Genomic DNA, 25,330 nt, shown 5'->3' on the forward strand with positions numbered 1-25,330 from the left:
GGGAGGACAGATGGGATGGCAGGTAGCGCTCTGGGCACCCAGGCAGGGTCTTTGGGGCTGAAGGCTGCAGAGCTGGGCCTGGGCAGGGCCTGTCCTGGCGTATTGGAGAGACTGCAGGCACCAAGATGGCCTGAAGGTGGGCCTCAGCCCAGTGGAGGCCTCTTTGCTCTTGGGCAGGTGCCCCACCCTGTCTCAGAACTGCCCCGTGGGCTCCCAGGGCCTCCCTTGTGGGCCAGGCCCTGGCAGCTGGGCAGCTTCTGATCTGCTTCCTACACGCTGTTGTGGTGTCCAGGACAAAGGGGCACCTCATGAAGGGACCCTGGCCAGCTTGTGGCCATGTAGCCCCAGCAACTTGGGCATAGTCTCTGTATCTAGGGATCATGAGAGACACCCCTGGTCACACCAGCCTCAGAAGTCGAGTCCACCACCAGCTCCAGCTCAGGGGTCCAGCTCATGAACCAGTGCTCTGTAGCCGTTAGGGGATGCGGGGCGGAGCCATGGCCTCTGTGATGCACCGTGGCCACCTATCTCAGTGCCACTGCCAGGGCCTGCTGGACCCCAGATGCTTCGCCCTGCTGTGCCTCCGAAGCCTGGGTCCCCACCTGACTTTGCCCAGTGGGGTCACTGGTTCTCTGCCTTCAAGTGGCCCCTGGGCTGGAGGCAGGCTGCCCCCTGGCTTGTCAGGTGGCCCCTTGGACCCAGGCTCCTAGTCCCAGGCTTTCCCCCAGGGTGACACCGGGCCTTCTCCCCAGAGCCTTGGAAGTGGCAGCTGCGGCCTCTTTCCCACCTCTATGGGGAGATCCCGGGAAAGCTACCCCTGCCCAGAGCACAAGGGAGGCCTGTGGCACCCTCCAGCGCCTTCCCCCAGGGCCCAGGTGAAGGAAGTGTGGTGACCTGGGTTCCCAGCCTTTTCGGGGCCCCAGTGGCCAGTGCACAGGTGTGGCTCAGAGCCGGCATACCAGGCTGCAGACGCTGCTCCTAGCGCCTCTGGGTAAGTGGGGGGCCTTCTCCCAGGCTGAGCCCTGCATGGGCTGGGCCCTGGTCCCCTGGGCTCTGTAGGCTGCCAGGGAGATGGCATTAGCTTCAGGCGGAGGAGCAACGAGGGGAGGGAAGACAGTGCATGCCCCAGGCCGCAGGCTGAGCTCGCTCTCTCTGGCACCCGAGCCAAAGCTGCACCAGGTAACGGCGAGCCGCTCCACTCTGGAGCTCCCCTGGCGAAGCTGGCTCTCCCCTGGTGCCTAGAACCACTGAGGGGAAGCCAACAGCTCAGCTATCTGTTGGCACTCCTAGCACAGCAGGCTGGGTCGGGTGGCACCAGTGCTCCATACAGCGGACCCTGGCCACCCCATATGCAGGTCGGTGTGCAGCCACTCGGAGCATTTTCTGGGTGCCAGCTGTGCTTAAATCGAGATCTTAGAGACAGAACTCCGTCTCCAAAGCCTCCACCTCCTCTCACCACCCTGCCTGCCTACCCCCAAGCAGTTGGTCCCTGTCACATCTACACCTCCTTCTTCCCTGGAGTCTCAGGGGCCTCCAGGGGTCACAGGCATTCAGGCGGTCAGCACTGCCACCTGGTGGCCAGGTCTGGGGGTGGACCCCGTTCTGCAGTGGGGCAAGGGGCAGCGCCTACGTTTGAGGAGCAGAGGGCTCCGGAGTGAAAAGGCCTATGGCCTCGCACAGCCCAACGGCCTCTGGAGGCCTCCTTGGCCCACACAGGTCTTACAAGGCTGCTCCCAGTCTAGTTCACCACACGCTGTGTGAAAAGCTCCAAAATCCCCCAGACCCAAGCATGGTATCCCCAGAGCTGGACACATGGGGCAGCAGAGGCCAGGGGAGGTGACAGCAGTGAGACTGGACAGTGAGACTGGGGTAAAAGGCCCCAGTCCGGTCCTTTGTGCCTACCCCCAGTGCCACATTGGAGACTCTGGCCACCTTCTTCAGGGTCCACCTGCTCGTCCACCCATCCACCCACTCGCTCAGCCTGGGCCAGCAGTGAGGTGCCCAGGGGATGGGGGGAGCCATGCCCCTACAGAGCTTGCTGTCCGACAGGACGGCTTCTATAGCCTGGAGTCAACGTGTCCCAAGGAAATGGCTGTCACTCCTAGCCGTGGCTCATCTGCCAGCGCTCTCAGACGGCCATAACGCAGACAGCACACATGGAAAGAAAGGGCCGAGTCTGAGACCCCAAGAAGTGAAGAGGTGACCTGTCAGGAGACCCAGGGAGGACAGGTGTTCCGGGGGCTGCTCTTGGACCCCCAGGGGCCATCGTTTCTCTTGTGACTGTGCCTGGCTCCCAGCAGGCCCTGCCTCTGACCAGGGCTCCCTGAACTGCCCGCCTGCAGTGCTGCTAGGTCTCCCTGGGGAGGCAGACACACCCTGTGGCCTGGAGCAGGACCGGTACTTGGCCTGATTGGGAGGGCCTACTGGCCCAAGTTCTGGGTGTCTGGGTTAACAGGTCCCATCTGATTCTGCCATGCTGAGCCTGGGGAGGGAGACCCTGTGGGCTGAGGTCCTTGCGTCTCCACCTGTGGCCATGAGCAAGGCCCTGACCTGGATGGACCCAGCCCTGCCTCGCCATCAGCCTGAAAAACGGGCCATGCCCTGTGGCATTTGCAGAGCACAGCAGACCTGAGGCCCATAGCTAGTGTGTAGCGATGGGATCTGGACACAGGGCCTTTCTGCCTGGCATATGTGGAAACCTCTGCTTTCCACTGTTTTTTTCAGGTTGCACCCTAACTTTTATGAGCCAACCCCTCCCCTTTCCTCCAGTCTGCCTGTGTCTTCTTACTGAGCTAGACTATGTCCCCGGGTCCCACTGTGCCATGGCCCACCCTTTTTATGGCTGAATACCATTCCACCATGCACACACCGTGCTGAGAAAACCCATTCCACTGGCAGCAGCCCCCGGGGCTGATTCTCCAGCATGGCTGGAGGGCCTGTGCTGCAGCGCCCACAGGGAGTGGGCATCTCTGGCATGGATCCTGTGTAGTTGGCTGTGCACCCAAAGTGGGGTTGTCTGTGTTCCCAGCGGCAGTCCTGATTTGTCCGCAGCCACACAGGGCTCCTGTTGGAACCCACAACAAGGCAGCCATGACCATTCAGGCCTGTTCTTGCCCTCAAGCCGGGAATCACTGCGCCACTCTCCTGTGTCCTGGGCCTGATCACCCCTGCCTTCAGGCAGGTTTCTCGACATCTAGTTCACAGGAGTGGCCTTGCAGGCTCCTGATGCATGACCTGCACTGACCAGGCAGCACTGGTCCCCACAAACTCTGCTCTCCTCCCCCTAACACAGCAGCCCAGGACCAGTGAGGGCTGCTAGCCAGGCCACACTCTGCCCTGCTCCTGCCTGAGTCCCCACCACCCTTGGCACCTTCCTTCTGGGTGATAGGTGTCCTCCACCCAGGGACTCCTGCCCCCTGTGGCCACAGCTGCGCCTTACAGCAGGTGCTCTGGGCTGCAGCAGGGGCCAGTCCTGAGCAGTGCAGTGGGTGGGGGGCATTCTCTGTGCTGGAAGGACTCAGGTCCCCAGCAGCAAGACAGTACGCTGGCCCACACAGATGTAGTAGTGTAGCTTGGTTTTATTAATGTCCACAAATATTTCAAAAAAATTACAAAATACTCAAATGGAGAGAACACAGAAGTCACGATTTCTGGGTGTCTACTGTTTACACTGTGTCACCGCATGGCGAACTACTCGTATATACACTTAGCTTCGAGATAGATAGATAGAAACGTAGCAAATCAGAACGGGCGCCGCTCTGCCGCCATGACAAAGGGAGCTTGACCTGGGCGACGGTGGAGCCAGACGCATACAAACACAGAAAGCAAACTGAACTTCAGATGGACAGACAGACGGAAGGGGGAGGAAGAGCAAAGGGAAACAGGCAGTGGCATCACGGCGGGTGCAGGGTGCAGAACCCTAGATGCAAGGCTTTCAAGTACAGACTCCAAGTCTGTACCTTCCTCTTCTTTGCAAAAAGGGAGACAGAGGAGAGCCAGTTCCGACTGAACAGTGGACGTTGTTCCACCGAGAGGGGAGAGGAAAGGGGCACCCGTGGGCAGAGCCAGCCTCAGCCTGGGCACAGTGCCCAGCCCCGCCAGCCAGCCTGCGCCCACACCCACTGGGAGCCTCGGCCAGTGCCTCCGACCTCGCCCTTCGCCCCTGCCCCCCGCAGGAACCAAGGTTAAGGCAGAAATGGAGTGAGAGGAAAACAACAGAAACCAAACTACAAACATTTTCAACAAACCGAACAATCCTATCTGTCCCAACCGAAACCGACACGGTCCTGCTAGAAAGCCAGAGTGTGGGCTGCAGGTCAGCCGCCGGCCAGGGTGACCTGCCCCCCACCCCTGCCCAGCCTGCCTCACCCACAGGCGCCTGTCTGGACACCCGTGCCACCGCAGAGGGGCTCCAGTGGCTTCCCGGGCCAGTGCTCACTGAGTCTGGACTGGCCAAGGGTCACGGCCTCTGTCTGTGGCCACACACTCGGGCAGGCTGCTTTCTGATCCTTTGGCAAGCGTCATGTCCTGGGTCTTTCCTGCACTATCTGTATGGAATCATTTTTTTGAAATTTCTTGATTGTTTATGGAAATTTCAGAGTATTAAAAAGGCAATTTATCCAGAACAATCACACATGTGTGCACTGAAGTCTCTAAGGACATCTACCATCAGACACATGCACACATGCGCCTCCACCCCACAGGACAGGACAGGCAGGCAGCAGCGGCTAGACAGCACACACTGGACTCCTGTACACCGTGTACAGTGGGAGAGGCACGGGGCAGGCGGCCAGCCGAACAGCCGAGCGGCAGTCAGGGCTCCCAGCGCCGCCCTGCCAGCCCCGTGCTCCTGCTGTGACCGACCTGGTCCCGAGCTCCTGCCGGTCGGTGTGTAACTAGTAACACCCATCGGCTCCCTTTAATTAAAGGGATAATTATATATAACTTTTTATTAAAAAATCAACTCTGCATTCTGTCGATAGCTGGTAGGAATTCATAATTAGTGGCATGGCTGGAAAAAATAGAACAGTAGTTTGTGGAAGGAAAAGAGGGTTGTTCTAAAATTATTTATTTACAGACATAGAAAGCCATGCTGCAGAACTTTCCCAAATTATGAAGATTTCCTACAATGTATTAAAATAAAAGATTCTTTTAAAAATTATAGCTCTTGGATTGCAAACTCCTACACTGCCCATCTGCAAACCCGCGGTCAGAGCCCACAGGCCCCAGCGCGTCCGCGCTGCGCACAGGCTCTAGCACCAGGGGGCGCTGGGGAGCAGGGCAGTGGCCGCGCACAGGGGTCGGATGTCCGGACTCACTACGTTTCTGGGGGACTGTCATGCAGGGAGACCCACACCAGTCTCAGGAAAGCCTCTCGACAAACGAACACTAGTATGTGATACATTTCTGTTGTGGGGTTTTTAAATATATAAAGAAATCTTTAGAAGATACGTCTTTTGCTTTTGTCGCTCCTACTGTATGTAAAAAGTCCTGCTTCTCCCCCCAAGAATTGGGGTTTCCACAGCCAGCATTAACAAATAAATAACTTATAACTGCTTGTCCCCTTCTTTCTTCAGTCGACTGAAAGGAAGGAAAAGCAGTCAGTCAGGCACCGGGCGGGCCAAGCGGCGGACAGGCAGGCCACCTCCCAGCCTGCCTCGTACCCCAGGCCAGAGGCCCGGGCCGGGGCACCTCCTTGTCCTGCAGCCCCCTTCCCCCCAGCACACACGGCCTCCCTCGCCCCTCCTCTCACCTGTAATAATCCTCCTGACTCGGTAGGTGGCCACCGTGCATGTGGGGGTGTCCGTGCAGCCACTGCTGCTCCATGGCCAGTCTCTGCAGCTCAGCCGACTGGGCATGCATGGCCTGCAGCTGGTGGGCTGCTGACATGGGGGGCGGGATGGCCCCCGGCAGGTCTCGGGGGTAGGGGGTTCCTGTCAAGCACAAACAGCTCACTGTACCAACAGCCAGCAAGCGGGCCAGATGAAGATGGCGTTATTCAGTGACCAGCGAAGGCTTCAGAGGCACCAGCTGGTCCGGCAGCCACGTGCTGCTGGCTAGAGATGGGCAAACCAGGCGCCCTCCATGTCCCGGCCGACCCACCCCACACACTTGGGACACTCCTCACCCCAAGCCTGCCTCGACCCCACAAAAACCCTGGCGCAAACCCAGGCTGGTTCAGGGCTGGCCCCGAAGGGCCTGCCCGTGACTTACCGAAGACGGGGTGACGCAGCATCTCGTGCTCGTGGGGGGGCTGACCCAGCAGAGGGCTGGGGAGGGTGCCAGGTGGGTAAGGGAAGCGAGCCAGGTGGGGGCCGGCAGTCAGAGGGTCAACCAGGGGGTGAACCGGGCCTGCTGAGCCTGGAGGAGGGAGGGAGCTCAGGTGGAGGCGTGCATGGTGGGCCGTGCTGCACCCTCCCCCAGGCCGGTCTCGGGCTTCGGCTGTTGTACAAGCTTCTGCTGCCAGTGCCTGGCCTGATACGAAGCCCACCTGGCTGTGGTCCTGGCCTGCCCAGTACCCTGAGGTCCTTGAGGGTGAGAGGCAGGTGACCCAGATGTGGCCTCCCTCCCCGGCCAGCCCTACCACAGCCCACCCTGCGCTCCCCATGCTGCAGTGCCTAGCTGCATCGGCCTCCAAGGCTGGCTGGGCCACCAGCCTTCAGGAACGCCCACTCCACGGCGGGCCCACAGCTTCCCTGAGCGTCCGATGCTGGACTTGCACACCCCTCGATCCAAAGCCACAGGCATCACACTGCTGCCCAGAGAGGACCGATCATTGCCCTGCGCCTTGCCCAAGACCCTGGCCTCCCAGGGAGGCTGCTGTGGCTTTCTGACTCAGCCCCAGAAGCTGAGGCCCGGCAGGGCCCAGGGCCGCCCTCGAGGAAGCAGGACCCAGAGTACGGGTGAATGCAGAGCGCAGAGCCCCACCAGGACCCGGGGCTGCGTGCCATGTGCCGGCAGGGCACCCACCTTGGTGCAGGGGGTCCTGCTGGTGGAGGTGGAGGTGGGAGTGGATGTGGGAGTGCTGGTGGTGGTGCGGGGTCACGTTGAACATCTGCAGCCGGGCCAGGGGGTCGCTGGTGAGCGACGCCATGCGCTCGGCGTGGATACGCTCGGCAGCCAGTCTGTCGGGGTAGCTCATCTCGGGTCGCAGCTGGGGGCCCGCCAAGGCCAGTCTCTCCCGCTCCAGGGGGTTCAGGCCCGGGTGGAAGGAGGCAAATGGGTGAGGGCCGGCCGAGGGGGGGATGGTGAGGGCACTGTGCCGCGCGAAGTGCTCCATGGGGTTGGTGGCCGGGTGCAGGGGGTCCAGCTCCGGGGGCTTCACCTCGAAGCCTGGCTTCATGCGTTCCCGCAGCTCGCGCTCCCGGATCTCGCGCTCGCGGATCTCCCGCTCCCGGAGCTCCCTCTCCCGGATGGCGGGGTCCACGTTGTAGAGGCCAGGCATGTGGTAGGCCAGCAGGGGGTCAGTGGGGTTCAGGGGCATGTAGAAAGGGTGATTGCGGTTGGTGGGAGACATGACGTGGGGCCGAGCATACTCGCTCAGTGTCCGCAGAGCAGGGGTGTCGGGCCCGATGTAAGGGGGCACAGCGGCGATGGTGGTCGGAGGTGGCTCGAAAGAGGGCCGCATGTGGCTAGGACCACTGAGCTGGGGGTCACTCAGGCGGCCTTCATGCGCAGAGTTAGATGCTTTCTGCTGAAGGAAAGTGGGTGTGAGGCACAGGGGCCAAGCTCCTGGATGGACATGTGGGCCTGGAGCCGAACACAAGGTCCCACCCAGCTGCCTTCCTGCACCAGGGCAGCTCCCAGACCCAAGATGGAGACAGAGGCCCAGCCTTGGCCTGGCACCAGGATGCAGTCCCCCCCATGCCTCTCCTAGATCCCCGCTGTGGCCACGTCTGTGAGCAGGACAGGCAGGCGGGGAGTGATCCTAAAGAACAGAGCCAGCTAAACGCTCCGGACAGCACCGCTGGAGCAGCGGCCCCGGCCTGAGGGGCCCTGTGTCCACTGTGTGACACGTCGCCCTGGGAAGGTGGACACCGGTAAAGCCCCAGCGCTGGCCACTGCCCCCTGCACGCCCAGCCCAGCCCTCCCTGGGCACTCACGGCCGCGCGCTCGGCTTCCCGCTCCCGCTCGCGCTCCCGCTCGCGCTCCTTCTCCTTCTCCTTCTCGCGCTCCCGCTCCTCGCGGGCTCTCTGCTCTGCCTCCCGTTTGGCCTTCTCAACAGCCTCCTCCCTCTTCTTGGCCAGCTTGGACCCGGCTAGGGGCATGAAGTACAGATCTGTCCGCGCACATGAGTTGTAGCCGCGGTCCAGGTGTTTGTAGAACCTACAAAAGGTTGCATCGGTGACCGGGCAGCTGCCAATGCCTTGGCCCACCACCGTGCCACAGCCGCGGTGCCCGCCTGTGCCCAGACCCCTGGCAGCCAATACCTGGCCGACTGGCTGGCGTGGCTGGGGGTGTCCACCACGGTGGGCTCAGGGGACGGGCTCCTTGGTGGGGGAGGAGGGCTCTCGGGCTCCTCGGTATCATCCAGAGCCTCCTCCTTGATCTGGACAGTGGGGAGCGGGCAAGGAGCTGCTCCGGGTGTGTTGCCCCCTGAAGGCAGGGTGGCAGAGCAGGGTGGCTGGGCAGAGGTGCTGGGGCCTGCAGGTGGGGTGGAGGTGGGTGGGCATGTGGGGGGTGTGATAGGTGGGGGGCCCCCAGGGACAAAGGGGTGCTGGGTGAAGGGGGACTGCGGGGGCACCTGGTGGAGGCTGGCTGGGGGGTGGGCAGAGGAAGGGGGCTGCAGAGTCTGGCTCTGGGTGAGCCCAGGGGGCTGGGCTGGGGAGGAGGGCAGGGGCTGGCTCTGTGGCATGAGCTGCAGGGGTGGGGGGTGGGCAGAGGGAGGATGGTGCGTGGACAGGGAGCTGAGGGGCTTCAGGGCCGGCGGGGGTGGCAGATTGGCATTCATGGAGAAGGGTGAGGGCCCGGAGAGGTGGGGCGGGTGCTTGTGGGCCTGCGGTGCGGGGAGCTGGGGGATGGGTGTGGTGGGAGGGGGCTTGATATGAGGCATGGCCAGGGGTGCCGGTGGCAGGGGCTGCTCCCTGGGGGGCTGCTGGGGCTGCAGCGCTGACTGCGAGGCTGGGAGCTGCAGGGTGGCATGTGGGTGAGCTGTGGCTGGGGCTGATCCCAGGGGAGCCTGTCCTTGGGAGGCCTGGGGAGGGAGGCCAAAGGGCTGAGGAGGACCGGGGTGCTGCTGTAGCAGTGACCCAGTCTGCAGGCTGTGAGGGCCGGGTGGACCCTGGCTGTGCAGGGATGGCTGCGCGTGGGCCGTGGGTGCCTGGCCAGCAGCCCCGCTCAATGGCTGGGGTGGGGCGTGTGGGGAGGGCAGCCGTGGGGGGTGCAGGGCAGGTGCCTGCTGGATGTGGGTATGGGTGGCTGGTGCCGGGGGAGCCTGAGGCTGATTTGGGGGCTGTGCAGCTGCTGGGGAGCCTTGCGAAGGGACCGCAGTAGTGGGGGGTGGGGGTCCTGGGGTGGGGAGCTGGGCTGTGCCTGGGGGAGCCGCAGGGGAAGCCTGCAGAGCCGGGGGCTGGGCCTGCAGCAGCTGCTGCTGAGCAGATGAGTCCGAATCACTCTCGTTGTCCCGAGGGCTGGGGATGCTGGGGGACGTGCTGCGATTGTCCTGGTCGATGTCTTTGGGGTCACTGCTGCCCTCCTCATTGACACTGCGACTATCGGAGCTCTCACCCTCCCCTTCGGAGGGCGAGTTGGGCCGGCTGACCTCCTACAGCCAGAGAAGGGGACAGTGCCCTCAGTCCGTGCTGCAGGTGTCCAGCACGAGGAAGCCACATGGAGCAGCAGCTGGCATGGCCCTGGGCCCAGGCCCACCTCGGGCCCCTTGGCTCCCACTCTGCACTGTCCCCACCTGAGCCCCAGCTCTCCCTGGAGACTGGGCCCTGCTCCTGGGCAGACCAGGCTGCAGGTGGCTGCGCGGCTGCTGAGCCGGCTCACCTGGGTCTTTGTCTTCTTGGAGCTGGTCCTGTCAGTCTCCTCTGTGTCAGAGGCTACCTTCTCCCGCTGGCGCTTGGTGCTCTTGAGAGGGGACGAGGCCTCCTCCTTCACCTTCTGCAGGGGCAGTTCAGGAGAGGACGACTCGTGTGGGTCCCTGGGTCCCTCACTTTGAGCTTGTCTCCAAAAGCAACCAAGCTCAGGGAGGGCCCCGGGTCAGGAAGGGATAGGTGCTGGGGGTGGAAGCTCAGCTCTTTGGCAGAGAGCCTTCCCAGTCACCCTCCCTGGCCTGCCTGAAGCCTCGGGAAGCTTGCAGAAGGCACAGGGGTTCCCAAGGGACAATGCTGGTGGCTGAGCGGTGCCTTTTTCTAGGCCCTGGTCTCCCCCTGCTCCTCCACCTCTGCCCGAGTGAGCTTCAGCCCCCAGCAGCTCCGCTCCCAGCCTCTGACCTTGGCGGACTTCTTCACTGTTTCCGCTTTGCTGTCATTGCTGGAGGTGCTGGCAGCACTGGGCGAGTTGCGGCCACTGGAACGAATGTCTTCATTGGTGGGTGAGGTGCGACCATCAGGGCTGGCAGGCTGCTTCTTTCGACCGCTGCGTAGTGTAGACATCTAACCCCAAACCAGAGGCTGATGAGGCTGGATCCCCAGGCCCCTGTGTACCCACCACACCCAGCCCCAGGCGGGAAACCTTGTAGCAAGTCCTAGCGACAGGGTACCTCCCCAGGCATGCAGAGGTTTACACAGGGCTGCAGGCTACGGAGCAGGGAACAAGGTGCCTCATACAACACTGCAGGAGCTGTTCTTAACCACAAGCTGCCCGTCCTGGGCACTGGCCCGGACCCATGCACTATAAATCAGTGACGGGAAGGTCTATGACCACTACTTGGACACACAAGGTCATCTTTGCCCCACAGGGTGGCCCTCTCCCCAGCTTCCCCAAGCAGAGTGTTCTCCAAAGAGTCACTCTGACAGAGCTGGGCAGGCTCACCTGTCCCTTTTTAAGGGCGGTGGCCAGGGTGTCTGCAGCCTTCCAAGGACAGGAGTGGCTGGGCAGGGCAGAAGGTCCCACCCACCCAGGAGGCCACGTCAGAGGGAGAAAGTGTCGATCATCCTCAGCCCACCCTAGAAAACCCTCTCTCCCAGGCCCCAGTCCTCTTCCAACCCAAGAAACAAAGCTTCTTTATGAAAAGATTCAAGTACTGGGCAGGGAAATGTACCAGAGTTTCCAAGCCCAGGTCAGATACCTGGGAGAAAAAGACATGGAGTTTGCCTAAAACAGCAGAGCCATGCCCCACGGGAGACGACTGGCACACAGGGCGCAGGGGGATCCTGGGGGACCTGGAGAACTGGCACAGGGCCCTGGGTGCCCAAGGGAGGGACAACCCAGCTGCTACCTTCAGGGAAGGCCCGTTTCTCTACTCACACCACCCTGTGCCAAGCGGAGGTGTGCCCGGCACTCACCGAGCCCCGACTCCGCCGTGTCCTCATGCTATGCTTCCCACTGAGCCCATCGTCCTCCTCCTTGACGGGCTTGAACATGAACGGCGGGGGGTCCACCGGCTTCTCGATGGGTGGCAGCTCACCGTACTTCTTGAAGTGGATTCGGCAGTCGGTGCAGAGCAGGATGTTCTCCCGGCCCCCGTGGTGCCAGTCTTTGGAGGCTGCATGAGGGCAGGGGGCAGGTGCCAATCTCGGAACCACCTCCCACGGGACTTCCGGGGGAAGGGCCCTGCTGTGCAGGAGCAGCTATGACTCAGATTACCAGGGTCAGGAAACGCCACAGGGTGTCCAAGGGGCCCCAGGAGTCCCAGGCCTTGAGAGCGTCCTTGCTAACCATGCTGACTGCTGAGCAGGTGCACAAAGTCATGAGGAAGACTTCCAGTCCTGGCAAACCTCCAGCCGCTGCCCAGCGGGCTTCCCAACTCCCCAGGAGTGGAATGAGCACTAGCCCACCCTCGGGGCGCCACGCTGCCACTTACTGGTGGTGAAGCAGTGGCGGCAGGCGTAGCCCTTCAGCTCCTGCTCGCTGTCTTCGCTGTCAAAGTCATCTTCGCTGGCCGAACTAAGGTCCACTGCACAAGATGGGCACAAACAGGAAAGGGGATGTTATGGCTTGTGTCTGGACGCCACCCCAAAACCTCATGCCGTCATAACTAGGGCTTCTTAGAGGAGGCAGGGTCCAAGCTAGGTGGTTACTAAATTAGTCCACCGGTGGGCTAAGTGCAGCTCTAGCTGTGGGCAGTAGGCGGCCCCATCCAAAGGGCAAGCAGCCCGAAAGGAGTAAAAGGGAGGCTTTCTCCTGCTAGGCGACCCAGCCTTGGAGCCAGTGTACTACAATCTGAAAGCTCTACACACTGTGAGCCAAATAAACTTTTTTGTTGAACTTTGAGTTTTGAGTATTTTGTTTCAGCAACAAGAAAAGTGGCTCAGACAAAGGAGACACTGTCAGGCTCAGCCAGGACTGGGGCCACCCTGGGCCCCTGGGCCCAGTAAGTGACCCCACAGGAGGTGGGACAGCACTCACGCAGGATGGCTCCGGTTCCTTGGGCACAGTCCCCAGAGCTTGCACATGAGCTGTGGGACTCAAAAGACCCACCCCCCCACATTTTAAGGCTAAGTCACACCTGGATTCCAGGAAGGGCAGACTCTGAGGCCCAGACCAGAGAATCTAGATTGAGAGGAGTACAACTGCAGTGGCTTCCCTGGTACATCTGGGCATCCTGAGGAATTGCCCTGCCAGTCCTAGTAGGTTATTCCCGACTGTTGCTAAGTGCAACACAGGCCACGCTCAGGCCAGGTGTCCTAGTTTTAGGAGGAATTATCACACATACTGCATTGGGGCTGGGAAGAGGATCCTGGCCAAGCAGGAGGAAAAGGGAAACCACCAAAATGCACCTGCTGTGAGACCTGAAACACTGCATCTTCCATTGAGGAGGAATATCCAAGGCCAAGGCCCTGAAAACCTCAGGTCAGGGCCAAGCCAACAGTCTTGTAAAAGCTTACCAGGAATGGAAAAACTTAAATGTACAAATAACCACTCAAACTCTCCCCACTGAACCCCACCCGTGGTCAGCGCTACACCTGGGCCAGGCCTCACACACTTCCTGCAGGCACCTGTACTAAGAACGGCTCTCACACATCCTCCTGGACACACTGGCTGTGCATGTATGGTCTCCCATCACCCTCTGCAGTGCCAGAGCCTACTTACGGAATTCACTGGAGGGGGGTCTGGAGGGCGTGTTGACTGGTGTGGACGCAGTTCGAGTCTTAATCCTCCTGAACACCGCCTGCCTGCGGTGTCGGCGATGAGCTCGGGAACTGGCTGCTTCTGGGGTTTTCTTCCAGTAGTAATAGAAGGTGATCAGCTCCCCCTGCACAGAAGAAGGCTGGCTGTGAAGGCAGTGTGCTCAGGGTGCCTCCACCGACACAGGAGATGGGTGCGGCAAAGCTGGCTGGGAATCTAAGCGGGGCCTGTCAACTGCAAGATCCCAGCATAGAGTCAGTCAATTCCCAGGACCCGGTGCACAGAACTCCTTGGGAGTTCCCACGAGATATGGACAACATGTAAGGACACAGATGCCATGAGGAGCCCTCCACTGGGATGACTCACAGTGGCCCGTTTAGACACAGAATGTACTTTTATCCTCCCGCTCTGTTCAGCCCAAGTTCGTTCTATAGAATCACTTTTCCCCTTATCCCTCCACCCCTCAAACTTTTGGGGCTATTTCTGAATTGTCTCATCCAATTCTTTGTGTAAGCCAAGAAGGATCTGAAATCCTTTCAACTGGTAAGCTGCTTCTAAAAGACCCATCCCACCTCTCCCTGGCAGGAAGTGGGGTGGGAACCCTTCCCTGGAGAGAAGAACAAAGCCTGCTCCTGGAAGTGTGGGGAGGCCTGGGTGTGCTCACGAAGCCCAGCTGAGCCAGGCATGGTGGTGTGCACCTGTAATACCACCACTTGGGGAGGCTGAAGCAGGACCGGAAATCTAAGCCCAGTCAGGGAAACTTCACGATCCAGCTCAACCTGTGGACATCAAAAATTCACCCCAACCCGGTGTTGCGTGAACACAAGGTCCCGATACCATGGCTCCTGGCCTCTGCAAGCACCAGCTGCACGCCGAGTGGGTGAAGTGACTGGGCATTCAGGTGCATATAGGCAGCATTCCAGTGAAATCACAGGGCTGTTCAAGGAAAAGGCCCTACACCCTGAGACCCTGCCCTGCAGCCTCTGGCTCCATCCGAATACCCACAGCTGGCAGTATGGCAGGCCAGGCCACTCAGCCTTGGGCACACGGAAAGGAAGCATCACCTGCCCCCAGGTCAGCTTTCACAGTGACAAAGAGCTATTCCGTCCGTGGTCCTGCACAAGCCTCCCTGAAAATACAACAGAAGCCACTTTCTCACAAAAGGGTGGTGGCGGCAGCCCTGGCCCCACCAGTGGTCTTGCAGACACCTGTCTCACAGGCACACAAATGCTCGTTCAGTTAGCCCTGGATGATCCAACACCAACTTCTTAAAACAAATGTCCCAAGACAAGACCTCTTTATCAAAAACTCACAGGTCACATGATTCTTCCCTCACTAAATCATGCTGGACTCAGATCCTGGGCATCACGCTGCACTGAGAACCCAGGTCACAGCATCACCATGCCTCAAGCCGCTGGCTCGTGAAGGAGGCGGCAAACAAGGCTCAGCCTCTGGTGGCTGGCGAGCCCAGGGCGAGCTGGGAAGACTGCAGACACTAGCATGGCTCCCGCTGTGGGTGCCTGGCCAGATGTCATCCCAGTGGTCCTGACGCAGTGGCCTTGGAACTCCATGACAAGAGCAGCAGGCAGACCCCAGGCTGGCAAATGGCATCTGTGAAGGCAAGGAGGGTGTGAGCTGAGCTCTCCTGCCTCGAGCTGGACTCCACCTGTACATTCTTCTAAGAGGCAGGTCTACAGCAGGACCCATCGGCCCCTCCACGCACTTTGCAAGAATCCTGTGAGCCGGGGATGCTTCAGTCTTTCCCAGCACTTAACACTATGCTGACAGCTGCCAACACCAACCAGATGAAGCGCTGCCCAAGCTGGAGAGAGGAGTGGGACACTCCTGCCCCAGTCTACACAGGTGTGACAAGGTTCCAGGGGATGTTGTAGACTGAGAGGGGAAGATGCAGAATTTGCTCCTGGATTCTGATTCGTTTCTCCACTTGTGTTCTCGTGCAAACGTGGCTACCAGCACACCCCAAATCTGCCCAGGGCCTGTCACCCTAGCCTGACCTTCCTGGTGGGGAAGTGGTGCTGTGGGAGAACACAAACGCATCAGTCTGCAGCAGGTGGGGCGTTAAGAGGCCTCTGTGGGCAGGAAACTGAGCTGGCCGCGATTTCCAATGAGAAAATGTGAAACAAAATCCAAGGCAGGGCACAGGCGCCTTTTGAAGACTTTGCCAGAGTGGCTCTGAGCAGGGGACTGGTCTGATAAGCCAACAGCCGAAAGAATGCGAAAAACCCATTCCTCCCTTCCAGCTTCTTTGGCCCGAGTCATTTTATGGACCAATGAGTGACACAAACGTGGTCCATCAGAAGAAACCCAAAGCTATGGGAGACGGAAAAGGTCAGCTGGGAACGAGCCAGCGGGGCCCTGCCACAGCTCAGCGTCTGGTGAGGGCTGGGAGGTGCCGTGACCCAGACGCTTCTCAGCGGCCTGCACCTCTCAAACGCCTGAATTCTCAAAGTCGCCTGTGGTTCCGAAAAATAGCATGACTTGCAGATTCAAGCAGAGGAAGTCAGAGTTCAGTGAGGCTAAGTAACTGCCACACCACAGAGGGAAGAAAGGTTCCAGGAAGCTGGCCAGGCCTCCCCACCTTCACACCTGTGCCATGCGCTGCTAGTGGGCAAGAAAACCAGGACTGGAAAGAAAGGACCCTAATGCTGAAGTCAACCTCAACTTTCTGTCAGCACGTAATGGATTTTATTAGTATTATTAAGTCTTTTTGAAACAGGGTCTCTCTATGCAGGTCAGACTGGCCTTGAGCTCACTTTGTAGCCTAGGCCGGTCTCGAACTCACAATGATCCTTCTGCCTCAGCCTGCTGAGTGCTGGGATTATCAGCATGTACCACCACCCCTCGCTGTAATAGATTTTAAACAAGAACAAGAAATTCATAATAGACACAGCTAACTGCCAAGGAGCAAAATGACCAGTTAAAAGGACCCTACTTCACAGGGCCGAATTCACCCCACTAAGGAAATGATGGCGTATACACATGCTGCCAGCGGGGGTCTAAAGTGGTCTTCTGCTCTGTTGTCTACCCCTAAGACTGGGGATTTAGCTCAGTGAGTTCCATACCTGGTACCTGCCCCCAAAAAGATGCTGTCTGTGTCTACTCCATTACATAAACACCCACCACATAACCCAGCAATTCCACTCCTGGCTACTTGCTCAAAATTAAACACATGTTCACACGAGATTTTTTGAGGGGGTGCCAGGAATCAAACTCAGGACTTTGTGCTTGCCAGGCAGGCACTTATGCCACTGAGCTATAGCCCCAGCCCTCACATAAGGCTTTTACACAAGTTTCTCAGTAGCTCCAAACTGCAAACAACACAAATAACAATCAGAAGGAAAATGGGTAAGGATTACAGCACAACTGTTCCCTGAATACTACTTCAGTGATAAAAAGAACTACTGAGAAGATGGGAGCAAATCCTGTTAAATGAAAGCAGTTAGCCCAAAAAAGGGATAACTGATAAGACTTCATTCTAGGAAGGCAGATCTAAGGTCACAAAAAACAATGGCTGCCTACAGCCTGAAGGGGATTAACAGGAAAGTGCTTGCAAAGGCCATAAGTAAACACTGGGTGTCAGAAATCATCTGTGAATCAATGGTGGTGCTATTTACAGGGATGTAAACAGTTGTCAAAACTTATGGAAGAGTGCACTTAAAGTGGGTCCATCCCCCCCCCCAATATATCTATTACATGCCAATAAAAACCAAAGAAATAGCAACAAATCCAGGCCAGGTTTTATTAGCTGCTTCTCAACCACTGCAATGTCTACCAAGGGATTAAACTCTGGAATGGAGCGGATCTGGGAGGATTAGAAACAGCATATTGGAGACTGCATGGGTGGCTAGGTCTTGAGCACAAACAAAAGAAAGCTTTGGTTCTACAAATAAGGAGTGAAGCAGCTTGCAGCCTCGCTAGGAATGAAGTCAATTGAACTTTAATCACACATGCATAGTGTGAGCTGCAGAGACCCGCTGCACATAAATTCAGGAACAAAAGCTGCTGCAGAAATCAATAGCTTACTGAAACATTAACAGAGGCAATCACTGATCAAAAGCAGTTCCACAAAGCAGCCTTGCAAATTAGCTCCTGCTTTTGCTTGCCAGCAAACACCGGAGGTCTAAATGTTGCTGTCAACAGGAATGGCCCACAATGATCACTTTGTTCCTGACACCCTCACCTCCTCTCACAGGGCTTCTCAGCCAAAACGTCTGACAGCACTGTGCTGCGACTGCACGTGGCGGGATGAACTACACTGGGGTAGAAACCGGGCACAAAAGGGAGCAGAAAGGAGCAAAGGCGTCTCCCACTGACAGCCCCGAGGACTGCACATTTGCCAAGGGAAGCGCCCCAGCCCACTGGCCTGTGTTCAGCTAGTTTTGCAACTCCTTTTTTGTTCAGAGGGGAGGATTGGATCAACCCCACAGGTCACAAGCAAAAGGCAACAGGCAGAGTTAAGAGGGCTGCTCCCAGCAACAGAACCCCACCTAGCACAAGTAAGTTCCCAGGGGCTGGGGATTTAGCTCAGCTGCAAAAGCGCTTGCCTGGCAAGTGCAAGGTCATGAGTTCAATCTTTGATACAAAAAACAAACAAACAAGTACCTTAGTGGGCTATGTACTTAGTGGGGTTACAAAAATATGCGCCATCATGTCCCTTTGCTTTTCCATAAAAAGACAAGCTAGAGGACAGGAGTCATGCTGAGGTCTGCAGAGAGGACAGGAGATGCAATGCTATGAGGTGCATTGAGGAACTCAAGGAAAGAAGCCCAAAGTGTGTGGTATGGTGGTGGGGTAGCTCAGTGTCAGCCTGCTTCCCCCTCTACACTGCTTGGCTTCCACGCCCTCCTGGTTCAGACTGTATGTCTATAAGGTCACTCTCACAAAGCACAAGCACCTCCTCTTATGCTGGGCCGGAATCAGTAAGGACCAGGGCATGCAGTGCATTCCAGGTGGGCAACTGGGGGCATAGGCAGGAGCTATGAGCCTTGCTGCAAGCGGCTGATCAGTCTCTCTCCTGTCTAGCAAGCAGCTCAGGGTACCTGCTGGCATTTAGTGGATCCGCGCTCTGTAACTTCACTCTGGCGATGCAGTGCTGAGAGAAGGCACACATCTTAGGCACTGAAGCATGCTGAGTATCAAGATCCAGCAAGTGTGGCATCCCCTGCAGCAGCAGGAATGAAGTTGGGCAGCTCAGCACTGGCTCCTCAGACAAGACCGTCTGGGAGGCTGCCTTGGAGGCAGGAAAAGGTGAGCCAATGTGTATCAGAAACCACAAGACTCACCTAAGAGTGGTCTATGCTGACTTGTAATTGTAATATTATTAGCACATCACCCAAAGAAATCTAGACACCTCCTGGGGGGGGGGGAGTATGATGGGAGGTGAGGTGCTGGGGAGCCCCAGTACAGAGCCCAGGTGTCTGCAGCCTGCCATCTACTATCAGGATTTTTCTCCCATGTCAAGAAAGGCCTGTGTCCTTTGGAAATGTCCTTAGGCACAACCTCTTTCAGGTCCATGTGTGCACAGAAAGTGGCCTGTTCTCAGCATCCTCACTGGGCTCTGAGACTGGCAGTCCAGAGTGGTGAGGATGCTGCTCCACAGCTGTCAGGGAAGCCTGTGACCCGCCTCCTTGCATGCATCGGGGTGCCAGGCAGCAGGCAGGCAAAGAATGGTCAGCTGCACCCATCTTCTTCACTATGTTCTTAAGGTGTTCCCACAGGTGTCCTTCTGTGCCAAGCACCACCTGTGGAGAGGAGCCCGTGGCAGGAGACGGAGGGTGCTGCTCTCACCTGGGATAATGACACAGCCCCCGTGGGCTGACCCGCACCAGGCTATCATCCTGTGATGGGCAGGAGCTGCCCGGCGGCGGAGCTGGTGAGCACATGTCGTTCAGCACATGCTGACACACTTAAGACACGACTACCTGTTCTTAGGCTAAAAATTTATTTTAATATGGGCATGTAGAGAAAGCAGCTAAATGACTGCTACACAGACGTGCACACTTAGAATCCAAATGTTCTGTGCTAGGGCCGCACTGAAGCAGCACTAAGCATGGACTGTTCCCTCCTTGTGGTACAGAGGATGGCGAAGAGCCCCCCACCCCATTACCGGGCGAACTGGAGACCTGCAACTGGTTTTCTTTGTACTGTAAATTGAACTCAGGACCCTGCACTTGCCAGCAGGCACTATGCTGCTGACCTACATCCCCGGTCCCTACGATTGTTTTTAAGGTGTGTTTTCCCGGGGAAGTAAGTGCAACAATAATTTACGAAGCAGGGAAAGACAATAAAGAACCCTGGTGCACAGCTCCTCCCACCCCGGGCCCCGACGGGGCCAATGCCGTGAGGAGACAGCCAGCTCCGGGCAGTGTGAGCTGCTGTCTCCTGGCCCCACTGTCCAGCCACAGGCTCTGATAGGGCAGCCTGACCTGCTCCTCCGGCTCCCCCACCTCTTCCTGGGACTTTAGTGGCACTGTTTCTTGGCAGAAACTACAAATTCAAGGGTAGTGAAGCACGTCGGCAGTTTCCTGGCACCGAACCCACACAGGTCATTCTTTCCTCTCACTCCCTAGCAGTCAGTTCAAGGGCAGCCAGGACACTCTTCCAAACATGGGAGTGAGCTGCTGGGCACTGGGCAGAACCATCACCTGGGTTTGGGTGCAGCTGCCTCTTACAGATCTTCCAGCAGGCAACTGGTTATCTTCCAGTAAGGACTCTGGTAATTAAAGCAGTGTTCTCCTGGGCTCCTTCTTTTGTTAACCAACCGAATAGAATCCCTTAATCCCTGAAGGAGCCCACACTGTCAGCAGCTCTGCTGCTAATCGTTAAATACCACCGCTTTGGTCTCTGAGTGCATCTGGGAGAGCGATGATCTGCTTGAAGGCCCACGGCACTGCAGCAGCCTCCTAACACAGGGCCAACTGCAAGCCCAGCAGCAGGCCTTAGCCTGCCTTCTCCGTGAAAGGCAGAGGAAAGGGAGGGAGGGAAGGGCTCTTGGACCTGACCTGCTCTTAGCCAGCCAGGAATGAGAAGTCCACAGAGGGGTTCCTCACCAGCTACTCTTTTTAAGATTTATAAACAAGGCAGGTCAGAACTTTTAAAAAAATTTTGCAAGTATTACTACTACATTTATACAGAGCAAAAGAACTGCAATAGCAGAAGATTTGTTTTTTTAAAACCTGGCTCCACCCTTCCCTGGGCCGGCCCAGCCGCTCCTGGCAGGCAAGGTGGGTCTGCCCTTCAAAGCCTAGCCCCCAACCCTGTGGCTCCTCTAGGCTGTTGGAGGCGCCCTGGGCACAAGCAGTAAAGTCCCAGCTGCTTTCCCACTCCTTGCAGACTTGTCCCTCGGTTCCCAGAAGACCTTTCTACTGCCGCTTTCCACCTCCACAGCCACTGGCTTGGGGGAGCTGCCCCTCAGAGGGCCAGTCCATCCACCTCACCATTTAGGGCCCACTGGCTCACAGCTACACTCCCCTCCCCACCGCTGTGCAGCTGTGTTCTCTCCGCATACACAGGCTTGTCTCTGGGCCCCAACGTGAGTAGGCCCCCAACATCCCACGCCTCCGTCGTCCGTGTCATCTGTGAGTGCCCCAGAGGGCAAGTACAACATCTGGACGATAAGAAGTGTTAGCAAACATCTGACGGAGTAAGGCTTTTCTGAGAATCAAAATTCACCTGAAATTAGCTGTGAGGAAAAAATTTTGAGAAATACTAGATAAGAGGACCACCAACTTTATCTTGCCAAATAAGGTTACTAGAAATACTGGCTCCCTCATGTCAGCATGACTTCAGGAAAAAAACAATACTGTAGACGGGCATGGTGGTGCACATCTGTAAGGGGCTTAGGGAGACATTGCCTCCAAGTTAAAAGTGAAAAGGTACGGATGTAACTCATGTGAAAGCCTCATGTTCAATCCTCAGTACAGGAGTCAGGGGGCTGGAAATTGTAGCTTCCACAAAAGCACAAAAGACAGACTATCTCCAAATAAAGTGTCCTTTAATTCGACATTAAGAGTTAGTGCAAAATGACGATGACTTTGTCCTCGTTTTACTTCCCAAGGGGCACTTCCCATGGGGGCACCCATACGCCACCGTCTGGGAGTGGCACTCAAGGTGGTGTCACAGGCCAGCAGGGCGGGGTGGGCGAGAGGTGGGCTAGGGAGGCCACTGGCAAGTCGCTTTGACTGGGCAGTTGGTCTACACAAGCACCAGGCCCTTTCCTGGGCAGGAAATCTAGAGGGGGAAGAACGAAGCACTAGAAATACACATGTTCCCTGTCAACACATCTAGTCTTCACAGAAACTCTGGAGAGACAGATACTGGCTCTGCTTTACCAAGAAAGCAACCAAGGCAGCGAAGAAGTCATGTGACCAAGTCCACCTGACTTTAAGTGACCATTCTAGGGTCTGATCTCAGTCAAATGCTTTTAATCCCTCTGCTGGGCTGCTTCTTGAAAACGTATGAAAACAATGGCTTAAAGAGCTAAGACCTTTTTAACACCAGAGGCTCATGTCCAAGTGGAGCCCCCAGTAGAACTGAACACTGACCCTCGTACCCAGCCCTCCCGCAGCTATGGCTGAAGAACAGAAGAGACCGCTGTGCAGATTGCCAGCAAGATACTGCGAGCCTTCTCACGCCCCTATCACCAGCACCCGAGTTACAGAACTACCCATGCCTAAACCCCAACTTCAAGTGTACCAAGATCAGAAATACATCTGGCAGACACAAGAGCGAACTAAGAATTCTCCACAAGCCTAGGTACACTATTGGTTGCTTCCCACACCAAAAGCAAACTATATGAATGTAAGAGTTTGAGCTGTGAGTTAGACTCTGTGGTCCCTAGTGACCTGATCACTAAGCCTCAAGCCATCCAGCAGCCTGTCCCACCAGAGAACTGTAGGGCAGACAACACGTGCCCCTGTGATGTGCCAATGGTTAAACTCACCTGCCTTTAATCCAAATCCGATGACACCTGCTCAATGTCAGAAAGACACATGGCTTCTGCCCAGGAAAGGCACTTTACCTCCAGCTGGCAGAATCTACTAACCTGTGACTTCAAACTGCGCTCAAAGGCCCCGAGGTGGGTCTCCTGAATCTCTTATCAACCACCAAATCCACCCACTGATCATGATATGAATAGAAGATTCTTCCACTTCCACCCAAAAACAACCTTTAAAAAGAAGTAATAGATTTGAAATTAACTTGTTTAAATAAGAACTATTAACCATCTTAAATGTGACCAGGAGTCTCGTTTTCTCCGCAGCCCTCCTAAGCCCCAAGATTCATTTGATCGCATCGGTCTTCTCCCCCACGGCTGAACACTTCGTTATTTCCTGAGTTCAGCAACAGGGCAGGAGGGATTGTGCTGCTGCTGCTTCTATCGTCATATTATCTTTTTAAATGTTTTTGTTGTTGTGTGTTCTTCCTGTAACAAAACCACAAAACCACAATTCTACCCACCACTTGATCCAAAGAGAGAAGAAAGGAAAAAGCAGTCATAAAACTGTTGAAACCACCTTGCTCCATCTCATAAACATTTTTCCATTTATCAGCCATTCATGATATGTGCAATCTTATTATCCCCGCATGGCATCAAAACGACATCCGTCAGGGTCACCCTATAAAATATACATTGGCAATGTAACATTTAATGAGCAGAGGGGCAAAAGATAAAAGATGCATGCATGCTGCAGGATGTGTTAAAGGAATCATCAGTTATATCTGTGCATTTCCCGAGGTGATAATTGAGTGACAGGGGCTAGAGGGAAATCCATTTTTGAGCTCAGAAAGGACGGTAAGCAGAAAAATGTTTTTGTACTGGAAGCTCGTAATGACTGCCAGGAAATGAGAACAGCCACTCTAACAACACTGCTTCTTGTATTTTATGGATTTTATGGATGCAAAGCAAATTATCATGCACAATCCACTCCTGCAAGCTGGATTTTAAAATAAAGGGCAGACTTCCTCATTACAAAGGAAGAAAAGAAAGCGTATTTAATTTCATCACAGCATGACATTTGTTTAATAAAAGGAGAGGCAAAAACCATCCTTCACAGCCCCAAACCCCAATCATGATACCATGCTCTCCTTAGAGGTGAAATGCCTCAGCCTGAGTCTGGGATTTAATCTAAGGCGAACACCTTTGAGACGCAACACGCCTGCAGACCAGGCCTGTGCTTGCCTGTGACCTCACCTTGCACACCGGGACAGAGCACTGTTTCCCACGGCCTTGGGGGAATCAAGCTCCAGGGCAAAGAGAGAGGACTGAAGCGTACTCAGGCTCAGAGATGTCCTCAAGTCCTTGTCCTAACCCCCACTAGGTGAGTGTGCCCTTCCTTGGACCTGGGACTTTGCAGAGGTCATAATAGAGGTAACGTGAGGTGATTTGAGCAGTCCTACTCCAATGTGCCTGGGGTTCTTCCCAGGAAAGATCTTGATACAGGCCAGAAGAGACACATACAGAGGAAGACAGTATGAAAACAGCACATGGAGGCCTCCGAAGCAACAACAGGGCTCACACGCGGGTCTTGGGTTCTAGTTTCCCAAACTGAAACAATAAACCCCATCTGCAGTGCTGTTGAGCAGCCCGGGCAGCTGACACAATGCCAGGACACAATGGGGACACAATGGGGCAGGACTTCCTGGTGAGCCTCAAGGAACAGCTGCACCAGTAAAGCCCAGAGGCAGCTCCCCGCTGTGAGCAGAGGTTGCAGGGCTGGGCCCCAAGAGAAAGCGCTGAGTCTACTGGGGACAGAACGGGTGCCAAAGGGGTGCAGTGTGAGGAATTAGCAAGGAGACTGGGCACTCTCAGAGCTGGCCACCCTTCTCAAGTGGGGACCAAACCTCCCAGCTCCTTTCCAGCAGCTCGAACTGGCAAATGCTGTGTGGTCTCTATTCTGCCGCACTGTGACCCACGAGAACCAGACCAACCCGGGACACCACTTGCTACGGAGAGTCTCAGATGGCTGAGTCAGCTGAAGGGGGTGGTGGGAAGGAAGAGAACCATAGGATGGACAAGAAAGAAGCATACCCTGCCTGAGTTCTCACACGAAAGAAACCCTTACTCCATCAGGCCTGTGGATGGCTGCACTGGGGAGTGAAAGTTACCAGACCACACTTCAGCACCGCAGGCCTGGGAGGCTCTCTGCCCTTCCAGGTCACTCACACAAATACGCACAGCAGAGGGCAGAAGCACACACTATGCCAACCACCGGAGGTCCGGGCTGGAACTAGAGAGCACCGTGGACCCCTGATCACAGATCATCACACAGCCATGAGGGTCCTCTTGCAGTCCTTATCCAGGGTTCCTTCAAGTCCTGGTCAGAGGACAGGAGTTCCACAAAGGGTGCGGCTGGCACTGCTACTGGTGCGGACTGCAGCAGACAGGGAGCCTGTGGGACTCATAGGTGGTCACCTTCTAGGGACTCCGTTACTCAGCTGTTTAGGGAAGCTGCTCCATTAGTGACGCCCCCTTCACATAGGGAGCCACAGTGGGAAGGTAGAGGTGAGCCCAGAGAGTTTCTGACCATTTAATATGCATTTTACTATTAACTAGTGATTTATTACTGTTTATTTTTTAAATTTTGTATTACTTGTACCCTTTTTATGTTTTTTCTTCTTCTCATTAAAAAAAAAAAATGCATTTTAAAAACAACCAGATGGCTGAAGACTCTGAAGCACACTCCAGGGCATGGAAGGCTCTGGACCTAAAGGTCACTTCCCCCAGGGCAGGAAGTGACAACCTCTGAAGCAGCATACCTGAGGTCTGCAAGCCAATCCTGGCCACCTTAGTAGTGGACAAAAGTCACTGTTGTCCTGATAGCTATCTTTCCCCTGGCTCACTCTGCTGGATCCCTGCTGAGGCGGAGCCTGAGGCCAGAAGGTGCTCTTAGCCTATCTTGGTAAGCAGTGCTTCCTTTAAGCCAGGTGTCACCTGTGTGGGATCCTCTCAGGCATGAACCACTGTGCACCAAGCCGCAGAGGAAGTGGCGCTGATGGATGAGCTCTGCTTCACACTGATCAAACCTGAGCTCCCAGCCACAACTCTCCTAAGTGCACAAATCTCAGGAACTCAAGAGCT

General features: G+C 56.4%; 1 protein-coding gene across 9 annotated transcripts in view; it reads right to left on the minus strand.

Annotated features, from left to right (window-relative positions):
* Positions 1 to 3,560: 3,560 nt before the first annotated feature.
* Positions 3,561 to 25,330, minus strand: part of Rere (arginine-glutamic acid dipeptide repeats) — a 381,226-nt gene continuing 359,456 nt past the window's right edge. For 7 of the 9 annotated variants that reach the window (XM_063235444.1, XM_005004377.4, XM_063235440.1 and 4 more), the window contains 11 exons: positions 13,198 to 13,360; positions 11,969 to 12,061; positions 11,451 to 11,650; positions 10,437 to 10,598; positions 9,991 to 10,104; positions 8,430 to 9,763; positions 8,103 to 8,325; positions 6,970 to 7,693; positions 6,214 to 6,360; positions 5,753 to 5,933; positions 3,561 to 5,580 (listed from right to left, as the gene is read on the minus strand). In XM_063235444.1, coding sequence (XP_063091514.1) covers positions 5,547 to 5,580; positions 5,753 to 5,933; positions 6,214 to 6,360; positions 6,970 to 7,693; positions 8,103 to 8,325; positions 8,430 to 9,763; positions 9,991 to 10,104; positions 10,437 to 10,598; positions 11,451 to 11,650; positions 11,969 to 12,061; positions 13,198 to 13,360 — 3,375 coding nt within the window. In that variant the 3' untranslated portion in view covers positions 3,561 to 5,546. The remainder of the gene's footprint in view (positions 5,581 to 5,752; positions 5,934 to 6,213; positions 6,361 to 6,969; positions 7,694 to 8,102; positions 8,326 to 8,429; positions 9,764 to 9,990; positions 10,105 to 10,436; positions 10,599 to 11,450; positions 11,651 to 11,968; positions 12,062 to 13,197; positions 13,361 to 25,330) is intronic. The other 2 variants (XM_003471446.5, XM_063235443.1) reach the window with 1 other exon arrangement.

The sequence above is a fragment of the Cavia porcellus genome, unplaced genomic scaffold (genome assembly GCF_034190915.1).
Source record: "Cavia porcellus strain 051 isolate PalLab524CR breed Dunkin Hartley unplaced genomic scaffold, mCavPor4.1 scaffold_25, whole genome shotgun sequence".
Classification (NCBI taxonomy): Eukaryota; Metazoa; Chordata; class Mammalia; order Rodentia; family Caviidae; genus Cavia; species Cavia porcellus.